Source organism: Muntiacus reevesi, chromosome 2 (genome assembly GCF_963930625.1).
Source record: "Muntiacus reevesi chromosome 2, mMunRee1.1, whole genome shotgun sequence".
NCBI classification, from domain to species: Eukaryota; Metazoa; Chordata; class Mammalia; order Artiodactyla; family Cervidae; genus Muntiacus; species Muntiacus reevesi.
In genome coordinates this window covers 89,263,137-89,278,931 of record NC_089250.1, presented here as the reverse complement: position 1 = coordinate 89,278,931, position 15,795 = coordinate 89,263,137, and the positions used below count along the sequence as shown (strand labels likewise).

Genomic DNA, 15,795 nt, shown 5'->3' with positions numbered 1-15,795 from the left:
TCAGTGAAAAAAACCTCTCTGTCTCCATTGTCCCCTCTCCCCCAGCCCCGGGCAACCACCATTCTGCTGTCTGTCTCTGTGCATTTGACGAGTTTGGGCGCCTCACATAAGTGGAATCTTGTGGCATTTGTCCTTTTGCGATGGGCTTATTTCACTTAGCCAGGATTCGTGTATGTTGTGGCAGGTGTCAGAGCTTCCTTCCTTTTGAAGCTTGAATCATGTTCCATGGTATCATGTACCGTATTTTGCCTATCTGTTCATCTTTTGATGAAGAGGAAGTAATCTACTGAACCCTGAAGACAAGTCTAGGGGGCAGTAGAGTTTGTCTACTGCTATGTGGAGACCTGCCTCGTCATCTGCATCGGTGTCTGCATTCAGAGTTGGGGAAACCAGGGGCAGGAGGGCTGTGGGGACTTGGGTCAGACCCCAGCAGTGTGTGCGCAGCCTGGGCACAAACCTGGCGTTTGGCTCAAGTCCCAGTTGGGAACTCGCTCGCTGTGGGCTCCAAGGCAGAATTGGCCCCTGCTCTCCGGTGATCATCTCTTTATCCACACGTGATGTGGATGGGGAGTGTTGCTTGGTTATGGTCTTGGAATCTAAAATATGCTACCAACACAGAAACAGACTCACAGACTCAGAAGGCAAACTTATGGTTATTAAACAGGAAGGTGGGGAGAGGGATAAATTAGGAGTCTGGGATTAGCAGAAACACACCACTATATATAAAATAGGTAAACAACAGTGTCCTAATATATAGCACAGGGAATTATATTCAATATCTTGTAATGAACTATAATGAAAAGAATATGAAAAAGAATATATGTATATATAAATATATATCTGAATCACTTTGCTCTATACCAGAGACTAACACAGCATCCGAAGCACCTTGTTGTACACCGGAAACAAACAAAGCTTTGTAAATAAACTGTACTTCAATTAAAAAAAACTCCCTAACTCCGTTGTCCCCTATGGGTGTCTCATGGGGCACTGTGAACTAAAAGGCAATGTCCTACATTCTCAGGTTTTATCATTTGACATTTCTCATGTTTAATTGTTTGTGACCCATAAAGATAGCATGTTCATGTCACTCAACACACATATGTCCTTTGCAAAAAGATATTACTCACCATTTGTGAAGCCCGTAGAAACCCTTGGCGTACCTTGCTATCCCTGTTGCCTTTGCTCACATGGACGACCTGGATGCCGAGCTTTTAGTTCCTGTTCACGTTTTGAGCCCTCTGGGATTCGATTTCTATTTCTAGCGCTACCGCCTGGCAAGGAGGAGGTTCACAGTACCTTGAAGAACCCTGGACTGGAGCTCAGGAAAACTGAGTTTGATCCTGTCTTTTCCACTAACAAGCTCCATGTGACCTGATGTGGTTTCCTACCTTCTCCGCACTTCACTCCCCTCCTCAGAAAAGGGGGCAGGGGTTAACTAGATCACTGTTTCCCAAACTTCAGTTATTTAAATATTACCCTGGCTTTTCTTGTGCTAGATCCACCTGTCCTATTGTTAGAAGATAATGACTCAAAACCAACTCCTTTCTTATCTTTTTCTATTGCATGCTAACAAAATTAGATAGTCATTAATAATTTAAGGAAGCGTCTCTCAATGTGCTGAGTGCACATTCAGCCTGTGACATTTGTCATCATCCCGGTTATCTGGACCTGGCAGGTTTTCTCTGAACCAGGGACTTTGGCTGCAGTTCTCACAGAGGCCACCAGGGGGATGTGGTGTCCGGTCGGAGCTTGTGCCGCTGCAGCCCGGGGGCTCTCTGAGCCCAGGGGGAAGCAGAATGCTTTCTCCACTGATGGTGTTTTTCCTGAGAAATAAAACAGTGGTATTGACATGGCAAAATTTCAACACTGATTAGTAACACAAATAAGTGCCTCTTCACCTTGGTGAGATCAAGGATTTCCTAGAGGAGCTGATGAGAACGATGGCCACATATGTACAAATGTATGGACGATTGCATACAGACAGTTACCTGCAGATCTTCTCGGCTTATTCATTTCCTCTCTGGGAGCAGGAGCTTTGGGTGTCTAGTTAAGAAAATTTGGTTTAGAATAAGATCTGAGGAAATGTAAACACCCAAGTACAACCAGCTACTTCATATCTTAATCTTCCTTTTTAATTCAACTTTTTAAAGAGGTATGTTTAGTTCTCTGAGCTTTTCATCCTGAGGCACACTCTGTTTCCAGCCCCTTCCAGCATCCCAGAGAGTGTTAGCCGTCACCACAGGGGTTAACTGGGCTCCTCTAAAGCAGATAGGGTACTCAGATGGTTTAGCATCTGTCTCTCTCTGTCTTTGGTTCCGCACCACTCCGTAACATAACTGGTTCCCTGGGGTGTCTCTGCTCAGTGGGGGTACAAAGGCATCGTGGTCTGACCATTCTCTGGTCTGCTGTGCTCTGTTGAACACATCTTTCCCATTTCTCTGTGGCATCTTGGGCAGATAATAACAGATGTCCGGTGCGTTTTCAGTTACTGATGCTCATCCTGTCAGTCCAGTTTGAAATGCCGGTTGTATGTCCAATTCAAATCTTTCCTTGTCCGGTGTTTGGAACCCTCCCTTTGTGGGCCGTCGCTGCTCCTCTGGCCAACACAGCCTCTTATCCCCCCGTGAACACATACGTGTTCGCTCTTGTGGAACTCAGGTGTGGGGTCCCCAGAGGCCACTGCAGCGCCTCCCTGATCTTCACGTGAACACAACCTCTCCACTCCATGCAGGCAATCGCTGCTTTTTACATGTCACCAGCCTCTTCCTGTGAGTCCCCTTGCCCAGCGGGCACACTAGTTGGGTGGATCCCTTTTGCCATGCCCACTTGATTCCTGGGAAGCTCACATATATTGGCACGCTGAATGGTGGTGTTGCAGTGGCTGGGTTGGGGGTACGGGGGTGGTTCCCGATGCCCTGCCTGCCATCGTTCTCCCGTTCCTTCATTCTGCTTGACGGGCAGCCCCTGAGCTGTTGTAACCCCCCTGTAGCTGCTGTAGCACCCCACTGACCCAGTTATATTACAGAACAGCGTGGAACCAAAGACAGAGAGAGAGATGCCATCCCTGCTCACAAAGTCGGTGTGTGGGCAGGCCTTGCAGCAGAGACGTGACCCCCGAGTCCAGTCCCTCGGCCGCGCCCCCCGTTCCCTCTGCAGCTGTGGACGCCTTCGTGCCCACTGACCACTCTGCACCTCAGCACCCAACAGGCTTCTCTGGCTGGGGCTGTCTCTGAAGCGTGTGAGGAAGGGGTGTGAGTAGTGCCCCTGAAGGCAGCCCTTAACCCCGGGGTGGGAGCTGGCGGCTTAATGCCCTTGCTGCCCCACCTCCAGGGGGATGGCTCTGAGGAGCATTCCGCACATTTTTTACCAGAAGGTTCCTAGTTGGTTGGTGCTCCAGGTGCCTGGGTGGTGATCAGCTCAATAGCTCACTGTTCATTGACTTTTCCTCCTTCTTACTCCTTCACTCTCATTTCTTGAGAATTGCTTCTTCTAAAACCAGCCAAACTCAGCTCCTCGTCTGGGACTTGGCTCTGAAGAGGAGGAGATGCAGATGGAGGTTCACGCGGGAGATGCAGACGTTGGCCTCCGTTGCGGGGCACTCCCAGCTGGAGGAGGGGGCCTCGTGGAGTGGCTTTTCTTTCATTTGTTTGGAGTGGGAGGGTTTGCTCCCTCCCATGTGGGGCTGGAGGTGGGACTGGGGAGCATCTCTCATGAAGACTGTGTTTCCTACGTGGCCAGCAGGTGTGCGTGTGTGTGGGGTGGTGGTGTGGAGGGTGTGATGCTGTGAAGCCTGGGGTGGGCATGTCCCCTCGTGTTCCTTCAGTGTTTGCTTCTAATTCTGGAACAACCAGCAACTTCCTCCTCAATGTCCTCTCACTGCAATGATAGGAAGAGAGCAGAGAGCCATCTATTCTTGCTGTATCTTTCATCTAGTCCAAAGAAAGTTGTATTTTCCTATCTCCTAAGACAGGGCTTTGGTCTACTGTGTGCATATGACTGATAATTTTCTCATTAATACTTTGCATTTCTCTGACTGCATCCTATGTGTTTCCCCATTGGACCTCCACCAATGCGTACATAAAAACTGGTCATATTTACAACTTCAACTGTGTTTGTGTGTGTGTAAAATGTCCTTTGTCAAAGACCTTTTACCAATAAATAACTTAAAACACAAGTAAGCAAAATACAACAGAGGTTTAAAAGCAAAGATATGCAGAGGTTTTCCAATGTGGCTTATCAGGACCCAATATTTCCTGCTCACATCTCTTCTTTCTGATGGGAACAGAAGAGATGAATGTTGTGTAGCTTATGGTGCTTCTGGACTGAGTTCTTTTTCTTCTGACCAGGTCTCCCTTTCTTCCCTTTGAAAAATGATTCTTTATTTCCACTTAATTGTCATGTTGGGGCCATAGAATTCAGTGACCATCAGCTCTAAATTCACAGTCTGGAATGGAGATATATGGCTAGAGGCTAGGAAATAACTCACAAAGACACATTCTACCCGAGATATAAAACAAGGTGGCATAAAATGATCACTCTTCCCAACACGCCAGGAGACATTTCAGAACCCTAATCACAGTTCAAGCCAAATGAGGACTAGCATGGCCTGTCCCCCCCCAGGGGACCCACCTCCAACCCCTCGTCATCTTGAGAAGATAAGGGAGGAAGGAAGAGGAGGAAAGCTGGTTGATGGGAATCACAGAAGACTTCCTGAAATTTGTTTTAAAATCAGTGGATTATAAATAAAAGCTTCCAAATAAAGGCCTTCCATCCTCTTGGCTCCGATTTATCTGCAGTCTGTCTGAAGCCTGTTTTATTGGACTTGGTTACTATAAACCCAAGTAGATGTCCATGTGCCCTCCTGCAAGGGTGTCATCTCTATGTTTAGAATCAATAATGCCCTCTTCCCTAAGGTGTGTGAGTTTTACTACACTCTCCTTACTTTCAGACCCCAATCAGATACGTAAGGCAGAACCGTAAAGCTACCTGCATCATCTCTGACAATTGTACAATGTTTTATTGTGCCATCAGAGTGGCCTCTATCATTTAGGACATTGTTTGTTGGCTGAGGAAGCTATTTCCAGATTTAAAGCACACTTCAGTGACTGGCCCAAACCACTTCCTTATCACCAGCTTCCCAGCAAGGGAGAGATGGGAACACATAGGTCAGATGACATAAATTTGATAGAATAGTGACGGATACAAGCAGCAGTTGGCAACAGTGTTCAAAAGGCCTTACTCAAGTCTTGTTTTCGGAAGTGGTCGTTGGAGCTGAGCTTTTCCCCACTGTGGAAATGAAAGCATCCGTTTTGGTTCTTTGCTCAGTTAAAACTATGATTCTATGGGGCTTCTGAGATGGCCCAGTGGTAAAGAATCCACCTGCCAATGCAGGAGACACAAGTTCGATCCCTGATCTGGGAAGATCGCACACGCCATGGGGCAACCAAGTATGTGTGCCACAACTATCGAGCCTGTGCTCTGGAGCCCGAGAGCCGCAGCTCCTGAGTCCATGAGCCGCGGCTACTGGAGCCCGTGCACCCAGGGCTGGTGCTCTGCAGCCAGAGAAGCCACCACAGTGAGCAGCCCGCACACTGCAGCTAGAGAAAGCCCTCACGGCAACAAAGACCCAGATCCGCCCTACACAAATAAATAGTTACATTAAAGAAGCCTCTATGATTCCAGCAGTGGCAACCAGGTAGCAATTTTCCTGGCATCGTGGTGACCGTCATTTCTGCCTGGAGACAGACCCTCTGTGTTACACGTGCCACTATATAAACCACACAATCGCCATGAGCCGTTCTGGCACGGGCTGTTCTGGCAGGCGGGATGTCTGGACTCCCCTCGGCCTTGCCACTCTGGACATTCCTGAAGGTGGTCCTTTGAGCAAAGGCGGTGCCCTGGAGGGCTCTGAGCCTCGGCGTGAGGGGGCGCGAAGGCCGTGTGGTCTCATCACAGATGCACCCTTTCAGGAAACGCTGACTCCCAGGCCATTGTTTTCTCAATATTACTGAACTCTGCACTCACAAGTCAGGTGGCAGATGTTTTCCCTGGGATGAAGAATGCTCTCCTGTGTAATTTGGAGCTATGCTGTTTTCAGTGGTGTAGGAACTTATTTTACAAATGGCTTTTATCCTTCTTTAAGTGATTAGTGGAAAAGACAAAAGTAGAAAGGCCAGGGATTTTCCAGCACTGGACAGTTGAGGGCCTGAAACTCAGGGCTGATGGTGGGTTCCCCGATACCCTGATTCCCTGTGGATACTGAGAGCTGTGCTAACATTGCAACCCACAAGTTTCTAATTCTTGCCCCTGAGGGGTTTGCTCATTTTCCATACTGATTAGTTTATAGCAGCACAGCTAATTTGCAGTGACATTCGGGATTACGCATTACGGTTTATTAGAATAAAGGGAACAACACTGTGGAATGTTGTAGCAGGGAGCCTGGCTCTGAGCGCTGCAGAGCTGAGATGCAAACCCGTCCCCGGCTTCATTACTGAGCTGCCACATGTCCTGGGGCCACCACTCAGCCGTCTGTGCCCAGCCTTCTTCACCCAGAGTCAAAGTCTGAGAGACATAAAGAGGAGTTTGGGTGAATCACAAGGGTTTTTCTTAAGAATTAAGTAATGGATGTGATTAACGATAAATGGGAGAATTCCCAGTTACTCACCTGTCGCTCCCCCGCAGCTCGTTTTCAATTCTGTGTTGATTTCCTTCAATAACTCCTGTCCCAACCCAGATGGTATCTATTTAGGAAATTCAGGAAACTCTTAATATTTGCATAAGCAGAGCAAATTGAGAAATAAATTAGTGTGAAGCAGTGATCTCATGCAATAGAAAGCTGAATATAAATGGCTTCTGGATTTTTCTAGGCCAGGGACTCATGGAGTCACTCAGTAAATATTTGTGAAGTCCTACCCAGTGCTGGACCCTGGGGATAAACAGCACGGGATGGGCTGAGGTTCACTCTTCCAAGCGAAAGGCTGGGTGGACAGGCCAAGACCCTGGGGTCCAGGGGAGGAAGTGGGTTCCATTCCCACAATCACTGACGTGGTTTCCTTCCGGGGACCCCCCGCTTCTGATACCTGGAAAGGTTGTCAGAAACACCTCATCTTTACTCTTCATTAAACAGGACAGTGTGTCCACTGGATGTGATCACAGCATTCACTCCCCTGATGCAAACGTTGATGTGGGCAGGGCGGGGGTGCAGCCAGCTCCCCGAGGACACAGAACAGAGGTCCCAGGAGAGGGCAGAGTCTGCACACAGTAGACACTCAATGGTTGTTGTTGAATAGATTTGATCCCTGTAATCTGCTGTACAGGGAAGGAAGCTGTTGACGTCAGGATCGTCACCATCATCCTCATTTTGTAAACGAGGGAGGTGAGGTTCAGAGAGGCTTGGCAGGGTTAGGGTGAGTAACTCCAAGGACACAGGGCTAGAAAAGGGTGGCACTGGGCCTTCTCGCCCCTGTGCAGTAACGCCAGGCTGCTGACGCCTGGCGGTGGTGGAGGAAAGTGCAGTGTTTACTGCTGGCACCAAGCAAGGAAGCCAGGCAGCTAGGGCTTGAATGGTCCCTGCACTCCCTGAAGACCTTGAAAGGTTTTTAAAGAGAGGGTGAGGAAGGGGGAGTTATGGGTTGTGTGATCAGCTCGTGGACATCCTTCTTATTGGTTGGTGGTGAGGTAGTCAGGAGTCAACATCATCAACCTTCTGGTTCCAACTGGTCTGGGGTCTACATGCCTGTGGGCATCATACGGTTAACTTCTTCCACCTGGTGGAGGATTCAGTCTCTGCAGAACATCTCAAAGGACATGGCTCAGAGTATTATCTATAGCTCTGGAAGAGGAACTAAAGTTTCTTGACTTAGTTTAGTGGCTAAGCTATTATTATTTTGCTTGACTGTTTTCCTTTCTTTCTGCATTTTCTTTTTTCCAGTTGAATTTATTCTTTGACTCAAGTTTGTTTCTACAGACAAGTGGGAGGTGGAGGACATGGTAGGGGGCGTCCACGCCCCCATGGGTCCTGCGTGGTTACACGAGAGCAACCTGTTCAAGCCTCCCTGATGCTCTGTTTCCTTGTTGGCAAAACTGATAACACTTGGTGGACAGTAAATTCTCAATTCATACTGGATTATTTTGTTATTACCAGTTAAATTTTTTCATTACTACTACTGCCATTGTAATTTGCCTTTACACACATGAAACAGTAACAAGTCTTAAAATAGGCTTCTAAATTGCGTGGTATGTTGCAATAGGTAAGCAGCTTTCGAGATTATTCAGAGTCTGAATCTGTGTCAGGCCCAGAAATGCAAGCAAGACTCCCTTTTCTGAGGCTGCTGGTTTTTAACTTGGAAAAACCTAGGTGACATGTTTTCCACCACTGTTTCTAAGAATGTCAGGGTTGCCTTACTGCAGGGCTCAGCTGGCCTCCTTGTTTTGTAAGGACCACATTAAGATGTAGGAAGTGGGAGCATAGCCTCTACCTTTCCACTTCTGCAGTCTGTCTGAGCCTTGGGAGGAACGTTTGTCCGTGACTTTGGTTTATCGCTCACCTCTGCTCGCCTTGTTTATTGCTGTGTCTATGGCCCCAAGCGCAGTTCATGGCACATAGTAAACGGGCTTGAGAATGGTTCTTCTTTTTCTGAATGAATGAATGAGTGCATCAAATTGGTAGGAGTGAAAAGGAATGGACAAAATAAGCACACATATTTGGATTAGCTAATCTCTTTCTTTCCTAAGAAAAATAGAGGTTGTGTGATCCTGCGTGAATGTACAAATCAGAACACACACCTCCCCCATTTCAGTGTCAGGGACCCTGAGGTCAATGTGGCAGCCACGCTCAGGGTGTGTGGAAGGAAGTCCCATGAAGAGCGGATAGGGTGGTTCATGCCTCACACCCATCAGCGCGACCTGCTTCTCTGCCGGGAAGACGCCCTTGATTGTTAATGTATGGATAGGATTTATTTCTGGCGCATATGTGTCTGTTTTGTCCAAGGCCTGGAACAGGTTGGATATGTTAGAATGTTTAATGATACAACTACTTGTGTATGTGGTAGAAGACATTTTTATTATCTTATTGATTTTCTTTCATTTTATTGTTTGTATCTTATAGGTGTAAAAATAATACATGCTCATTATAGAAAATTTAGAAAATAAAAGATTGGCCAAAAGAAGTAATTCCATCACACAGAGGTAAAAACTGGTAACATTTTGGCAGATATTTTCCTATCTTTTACTTAATATATATTATTTTTAAAATAGTTGTTCATGCTATATGGATTACCAAATACCTGCTTTAGAAAACAGCCATAGTGAACATTTCCCATGCAATTTAATCTTCTTTGCTGACCTAATTTTAGTGGCTGCAGAGCCCTGCTCAGGGTGGATGTACCATGGTTTACTGCTCTAGTCTTAACTCGGGGCCACAATTGCAATGTTTTTGGTTTGGGCCACTAAGGACTGTGGTATTTTTGTAGCTATTCTTTATGCATACCCATGATTATTGTTGTTGTTGTCTGTTGCTAAGTTGTCTCTGACTTTTGCGACCCCATGGACTCTAGTCCACCAGGCTCCTCTGTCCATGGATTTTCTAGGCAAGAATACTAGAGTGGGTTGCCTTCTCCAGGGATCTTCCTGACCCAGGGATTGAACCAGAGTCTCCTGCATGGCAGGCGGATAATTATTTACATATTCAGTTCAGTTTAGTCACTCATTTGTGTCCAACACTTTGTGACCCCATGGACTGCAGCACACCAGGCTTCCCTGTCCATCACCAACTCCCAAAGCTTGTTCAAACTCACGTCCATTGAGTTGGTGATGCCATCTAACCGTCTCATCCCCTGTTATTCCCTTCTCCTCCTGCCTTCAATCTTTCCCAGCATCAGAGTCTTTTCCGATGAGTCAGTTTTCCTCATCAGGAGGCCAAAATATTGGAGTTTCAGCTTCAGCATCAGTTCTTCCAATGAATATTCAGGATTAGTTTCCTTTAGGATGGATCTTCTTGCAGTCCAAGGGACTCTCAAGAGTCTTCTCCAACACCACAGCTCAAAAGCACCAATTCTTAGGCACTCAGCTTTCTTTAGAGTCCAGCTCTTACATCCACACATAACTACTGGAAAAACCGTAGCTTTGACTAGACAGACCTTTGTTGGTAAAGTAATATCTCTGCTTTTAGTATGCTATCTAGCTTGGTCATAGCTTTTCTTCCAAGGAGCAAGCGTCTTTTAATTTCATGGCTGCAGTCACCCCCTGCAGTGATTTTGGAGCCCAAGAAAATAAAGTCAGCCACTGTTTCTACTGTTTCCCCATCTATTTGCCATGAAGTGATGGGACCGGATGCCATGATTTTAGTTTTCTGAATGTTGAGCTTTAAGCCAACTTTTTCGCTCTCCTCTTTCACTTTCATCAAGAGGCTCTTTAGTTCTTCTTCACTTTCTGCTATAAGGGTGGTCAGAACCCCACGAATAGTAAGAACAGGCAGTCTGCATATAATTAAGTTTTAAAACCTGGACAAGAGGATCCAAAGAAATGTTTGGAATCTAATTTTTATTCCCTGTGCTCACCAAGGAATTATGGTTTCTGAAAGCTTTTGTGAGTTGTTACATGAAAAATGATATTTTATGTTGTTTGAATTTGCTTTTAGAAACATTTTTGATGATAAACCTTCATAATTTCTCTTTTTTTTTGAGTTTCTGATAGATGTACTCATCTTTTTCTTCTTCTATTGCTAGCACTCTTGACATTAGCAATATTTCCTTTTCCCCAACTTGTTGTTTGCCTTTTAATTGTAGTCAGTGATACTTTCATAGACACTGTTTCCTTGAATTGTTGACGTAGTTTTGCTTAGGGTGGACTTTTCCCCCATTCTATTGCATTCAGTTAGAAATTGATTTGTCATCCTTTGACGAGAAACACCTGTGAGGTTTCTGCAAGGGCAACTCACCCGTGTAAAGTGGCAGCCTGAGCCACATCTTCACCAGTGTTGCTTCAACCAAATATGCCAGCTCCTGTGAGCGTAGGAGAAGGAGCTGAACAGATTTTAAGTGGTCTTTTGATCGTCTTCTAGCACACTCTTTCTGAGAAGCTCTGACCCAAACTTCTTCAAATCAGCCATCCCTCTCTGTCTTGTCCATAGCCAAGATCTGCCCTGGAGTTTGGCTCTGGATGGGTTCAGGCAGAGCTGTCCAATGATGTTCAATGGAAACCACATACGTGATTTGAAATAATATAGTAGCCACATTAAGATTTTTTATTTAAAAAAAAGAGATTTTTTATTTAGTTTTGACTGTTCTGGGTCTTTGTTGCTGGACTTTCTCTAGCTGTAGTGAGCAGAGGCTACTCTCCAGTTGCTGTGTAGGGGCTTCTCATTGCGTGACTTCTCTTGTTGCAAAGCATGGGCTCTAGGTGTGTGGGCTTCAGTAGTTGCAGCACATGGGTGCAGTACTTGTGGCTCACAGGCTCTAGAGTGCGGGCTTAGTTGCCCCTTGGCAGGGATCAAACCCATGTCCCCCGAACTGGCAGGCAGATTCTTAGCCACTGTACCACCAGGGAAGTCTCTACTATCTATATTTTATAAATGTAAGGAAAAAAAAAACAAGTGAAATTAATTTAAGAAGTACATTTAATTAACCCAATGTATCAAAAACGTTGTCATCCCAACATGTAATGAATGTGAAAATATCATTGATGAGATATTTGGCATTCTTTGTTTTCATACTGAGTCTTTAATATCTGATGGGTATTTTACGCTTTCAGTGCAGATAGCTACATGCATAGTTATGGAGCCGGACAGTGCGCAGTCCAATAAAGCGAGGTGACTCTAGGCAACTGCTAAAGTCCCAACAGACTATCACTCAAACAAAAGCATGCACGGGGACCTCATCCCCGTGACCCTTCTAAGGATGAGGGCAGCCAGGAGCCACTTTGTGACTCTTCTTTCCATTAAGATTCATGTAGACCTGAAAATTTCTAGTCATTCATATCTGTGCCTATATGTGTGTGTGTGTGTGTGTGTGTGTGTGTGTGTGTGTGTGTGTGTCTGTTTTAAGAGCTGGCAGTGACGACCCCCAAGCCCGGCTGAGAATGGATCCACAGATGTCGGAAGCCGCTGCTCAGGACAGTTTGCGAGTGTCCATCACCAGGCGAGACTGGCTTCTCCAAGAAAAGCAGCAGTTACAGGTGAGCAGGTGATAAGTCTTTATGATGCAAGACAGCATTTTTCTAACACATCTGAGCCAAATGCAGCAAAATGAGTCTTTGCTTGAATGCAGCCCTTAGAGAGTTGGCAGTGCACCCAGGAGGGGAGAAGCAGAGTGTGGGTGGAGACGACTGGAGGGCTTGTTGGAGTCTTTTTACAAACAAGAGGTTGGAAGTTCAGCAGTGTTTGTGCCTGTTTTTGCCAGTACACTTTATCTTTTGAATATGCCTTCCTTGTGTGCCAAGCCAATTTGTCACCTCTTATCATTTTGTCCTTGAGAAGTTTCTTTCAGAAGGCAGAAAAAAAAAAATCTGAGCTGTGGCAATCCTTTATGGAAACTGCTATCAGATTGGACTGTGGGTAACAACTGTTAGGAGGCAGAGCTGTGAGTGGGGACTGGGCAAGGCGGGCGGAACTGGGAAACACTGGGAATGACTGGGCTTCATGGGAGCTCTGGATTGTCCCAGAGCAGTGGATGCGGGTTGGCTGAGAATCATGGTGGGCTGGAAATTTTGGTGCAACTCTGAGTTATAGCCAGAAGGTGACCAGGGGCTCTGGAAGTTGACAGGGCCCCCCAGAAGCAAGGGGCCTTGAAGTTCTGTCCACACCTTCCCAAGCTTAGAGGATTTTAAGGCTGACTGGGGATCAGTGAGGAAACACAGACTTCTGGAAAATGCAGAGCTCTTTAACACGTGCATCCACAGTGTATCTTAGCCTCTAAACAACCGAGTGGCCTTAGACAAGTGAATGGGGCGTGGAAAGGTTACTGGAAACCCCCAAGTCCCATGCAGAATCTTCTTGTTATGAGTTCACCCTTCCAATTCCATATGATAGCAAGGCAGCAAAGGGAGGCAAACATCATTGCAATTTGAAATAAGTGAAGTGAAATCGCACAGTCGTGTCCGACTCTTTGCGACCCTATGGACTGTAGCCCTGTAGCCCACCAGGCTCCTCTGTCCATGGGATTTTCCAGGCAAGAATACTGGAGTGGAGTGCCATTTTCTTCTCCAGGGGATCTTCCTGACTCAGGGATCGAACTCAGGGCTTCCACATTGCAGGAAGACTCTTTACCCTCTGAGCCATGAGGTTTGAAAATGTTTTTTTAGTTGCTAAGTCGTGTCTGACTCTGCAACTCCATGGACTACATGTAGCCCACCTTACTCCTCTGTCCATGGAATTCTCCAGGCAATAATACTGGTTGCCATTTCCTTCTCCAGTTTGAACATATTTTCCAGTAAACTGGTGCTTTCACACTCTGAGCTCACCACGTTGAGCAAACTTGTAGAGCAAGTTCAGGTAGCTGAAAATTTGAAGTCTGATTTTTGATTCTGGATAATATTCACCAGCTGGAGGTGAATATTCCTGGTTATATCAGAGGGTACAGAACATACTTTTAGCCCAGGCTACTTAGCGTTTGAGGGCTTCCCAGGTTATGCTAGTGGTAAAGAACCTGTCTGCCACTGCAGGAGATATAAGAGATGTGGGTTAGGTCTCTGGATTGGGAAGATCCCCTGGAGGAGGGCATGGCAACCCACTCCAGTATTCTTGCCTGTAGAATCTCATGGACAGAGGAGCCTAGCAGGTTATGGTCCAGAGGTGGTTGCGAAGTTGGATATGACTGAAGTGACTTAGCACACACGCATATACTGAGTGTTTGAAGGAAGCATTCTTGGCACAATACTGGGAGAGAAGAGGAGAAAATCAGTGATAAGGGGGTGCCTGGCAGGCCTTCGTGAGGTCTTGGACTTTTCTCTGACTGGAATGGGAGCCGTGGAGTGGGGTTGGTTGACCAGTGAAGTGATGTAATTGACCACATTTCATAAAGTCATTTTGACTTCTGTGTGAGAATAGGGTAGAGGGCCAATGTGGAAAACAGTATGGTGGTTCTTTAAAAAATTAAAAGTTGAGTTACCATGTGATTCAAGAGTTTCACTTCTGGGTATAAGACCCCAAAGAATTGAAAGCAGAGACTCAAAAATGTGTCGACAGCAGCATTATTCACAATAGTCAAAAGGTGGAAGCAACAACCCAAGTGTCTATCACAGATGAATGGATAAGCAAAGTGCGAGTTGCTCAGTTCTGTCTGATTCTTTGTGACCCCATGGACTGTGGCCTGCCAGGCTCCTCTGTCCATGGAATTCTCCAGACAGAATACTCGAGTGAGTAGCCTGTCCCTTCTCCAGGGGATCTTCTTGAGCCAGGAATCGAACCAGGGTCTCCTGTATTGCAGGCAGATTCTTTACCAGCTTAGCTACCAGGGATGCCTGGATAAACAAAATGTGGTATATAAATACAATGATAAATTCAGCCTTTAAAAGGAAGAAAATTCTGACACATGCTACAGCATGGATGGACCCTGAGGACATTATTCTAAGTGAAATGAGCCAGCCACAAAAGGACAAATACTGTATGATTGCATATATAGACACCTGGAGGAGTCAGATTCACAGAGACAGAAACTAGAAAGATGGCTTCCAAGGCTGAATGCAGGCGGAGAGGGGGGTCAGAGTTCAGTTTGGCAGGATGAAAAGAATCCTGGAGATGGATGGTTAGGATGGTAAGTTTTCTATTACCTATATTTTACTACAGTTGAAAAAGCCCAAACAAACAAAAAAGGAAAGAATAGGGATGGGAATTCAAAGGTAGGAAGCAGGGAGGTGTGGTGGGAGACCCTGTCAGTGATACTATAATCTTGGGTCAGTGGGATACACGCTGTTGTTTTCTTAGGACGTCTTAGCCGTGGATCTTCAATACCTCCTCCTGTGTCTCTTCCCTGCTGGAGGAGGGGTCAGCAGGTAGATCAGGTAGGATGGCCAGCACCTTGGGGTTGTGAGGATGTGGGTGAGATGGGGAGACAGCCAGTATGAGAGCTCTTGTCAGCTGGAAGCCAGTGCAGGAAACCTGGGCGTATGTTAATTAGAAGAGTCTCACTGGAGATTGAGGATGCTGTGGGCACTGAGACGATTATCTGCCTTAACACTGTGTGCACAGTGGGCGTTCAGAGCATCCTGCTGCTCGTTTTGTTCATTGACCTCAAGATTGGATGATACTCAATTCTTGGGATTTGGTTTGTCATATTAGTGGAAATTAAATTTATTTAATATTTTTATGAACCTTAGACTGCATAACCCTATCTGTGGCATCTCATTGTTCTTTCAATCCTGTAGACTTAAGAAACTCTGACTTCCACTCTTTCTCTGCATGCTACATTTGCATGTTTGGGATCAGACCAGCCAAGGCTTGTTTGCTTTTCATTTTTCGGTCATGTTAGCTGCTTTGCTGGTATCTCAAGTCCCTGAAGCTTGTTGCACTGTGTTCTGGCTCTGTCACCTGAAATGAAGTAAGTAGTTTACATATTTGCTGGATTCTTCCAAGTCTAATTCTTGGCTCACCATCTAGAGTTATTTAATGCTTGGGAGGGAAACTTTTTCCTTATGCCAGCTAATCAGAAATACAAAGCTGGCTTGATTTTTCCAGTTCAGCAAACCTCCAGAAATCTGCCCGCCTTGAAGGGGAGCATCTTGGCTCTCATGCATGTGGCAAACTCTCCTGTAAAGAGAGAGTTCTCAGCAGTGTAGTCAACCATGAATGGGGTTAATTTA

General features: G+C 46.0%; 1 protein-coding gene across 2 annotated transcripts in view; it reads left to right on the top strand.

The window, feature by feature from the left end:
- DISC1 (DISC1 scaffold protein) overlaps nucleotides 1–15,795 on the top strand; it is a 388,216-nt gene that overhangs the window by 125,137 nt on the left and 247,284 nt on the right. For both annotated transcript variants that reach the window (XM_065919846.1, XM_065919847.1), the window contains exon 5: nucleotides 12,045–12,174. In XM_065919846.1, the coding sequence (XP_065775918.1) occupies nucleotides 12,045–12,174 (130 nt within the window). The remainder of the gene's footprint in view (nucleotides 1–12,044; nucleotides 12,175–15,795) is intronic.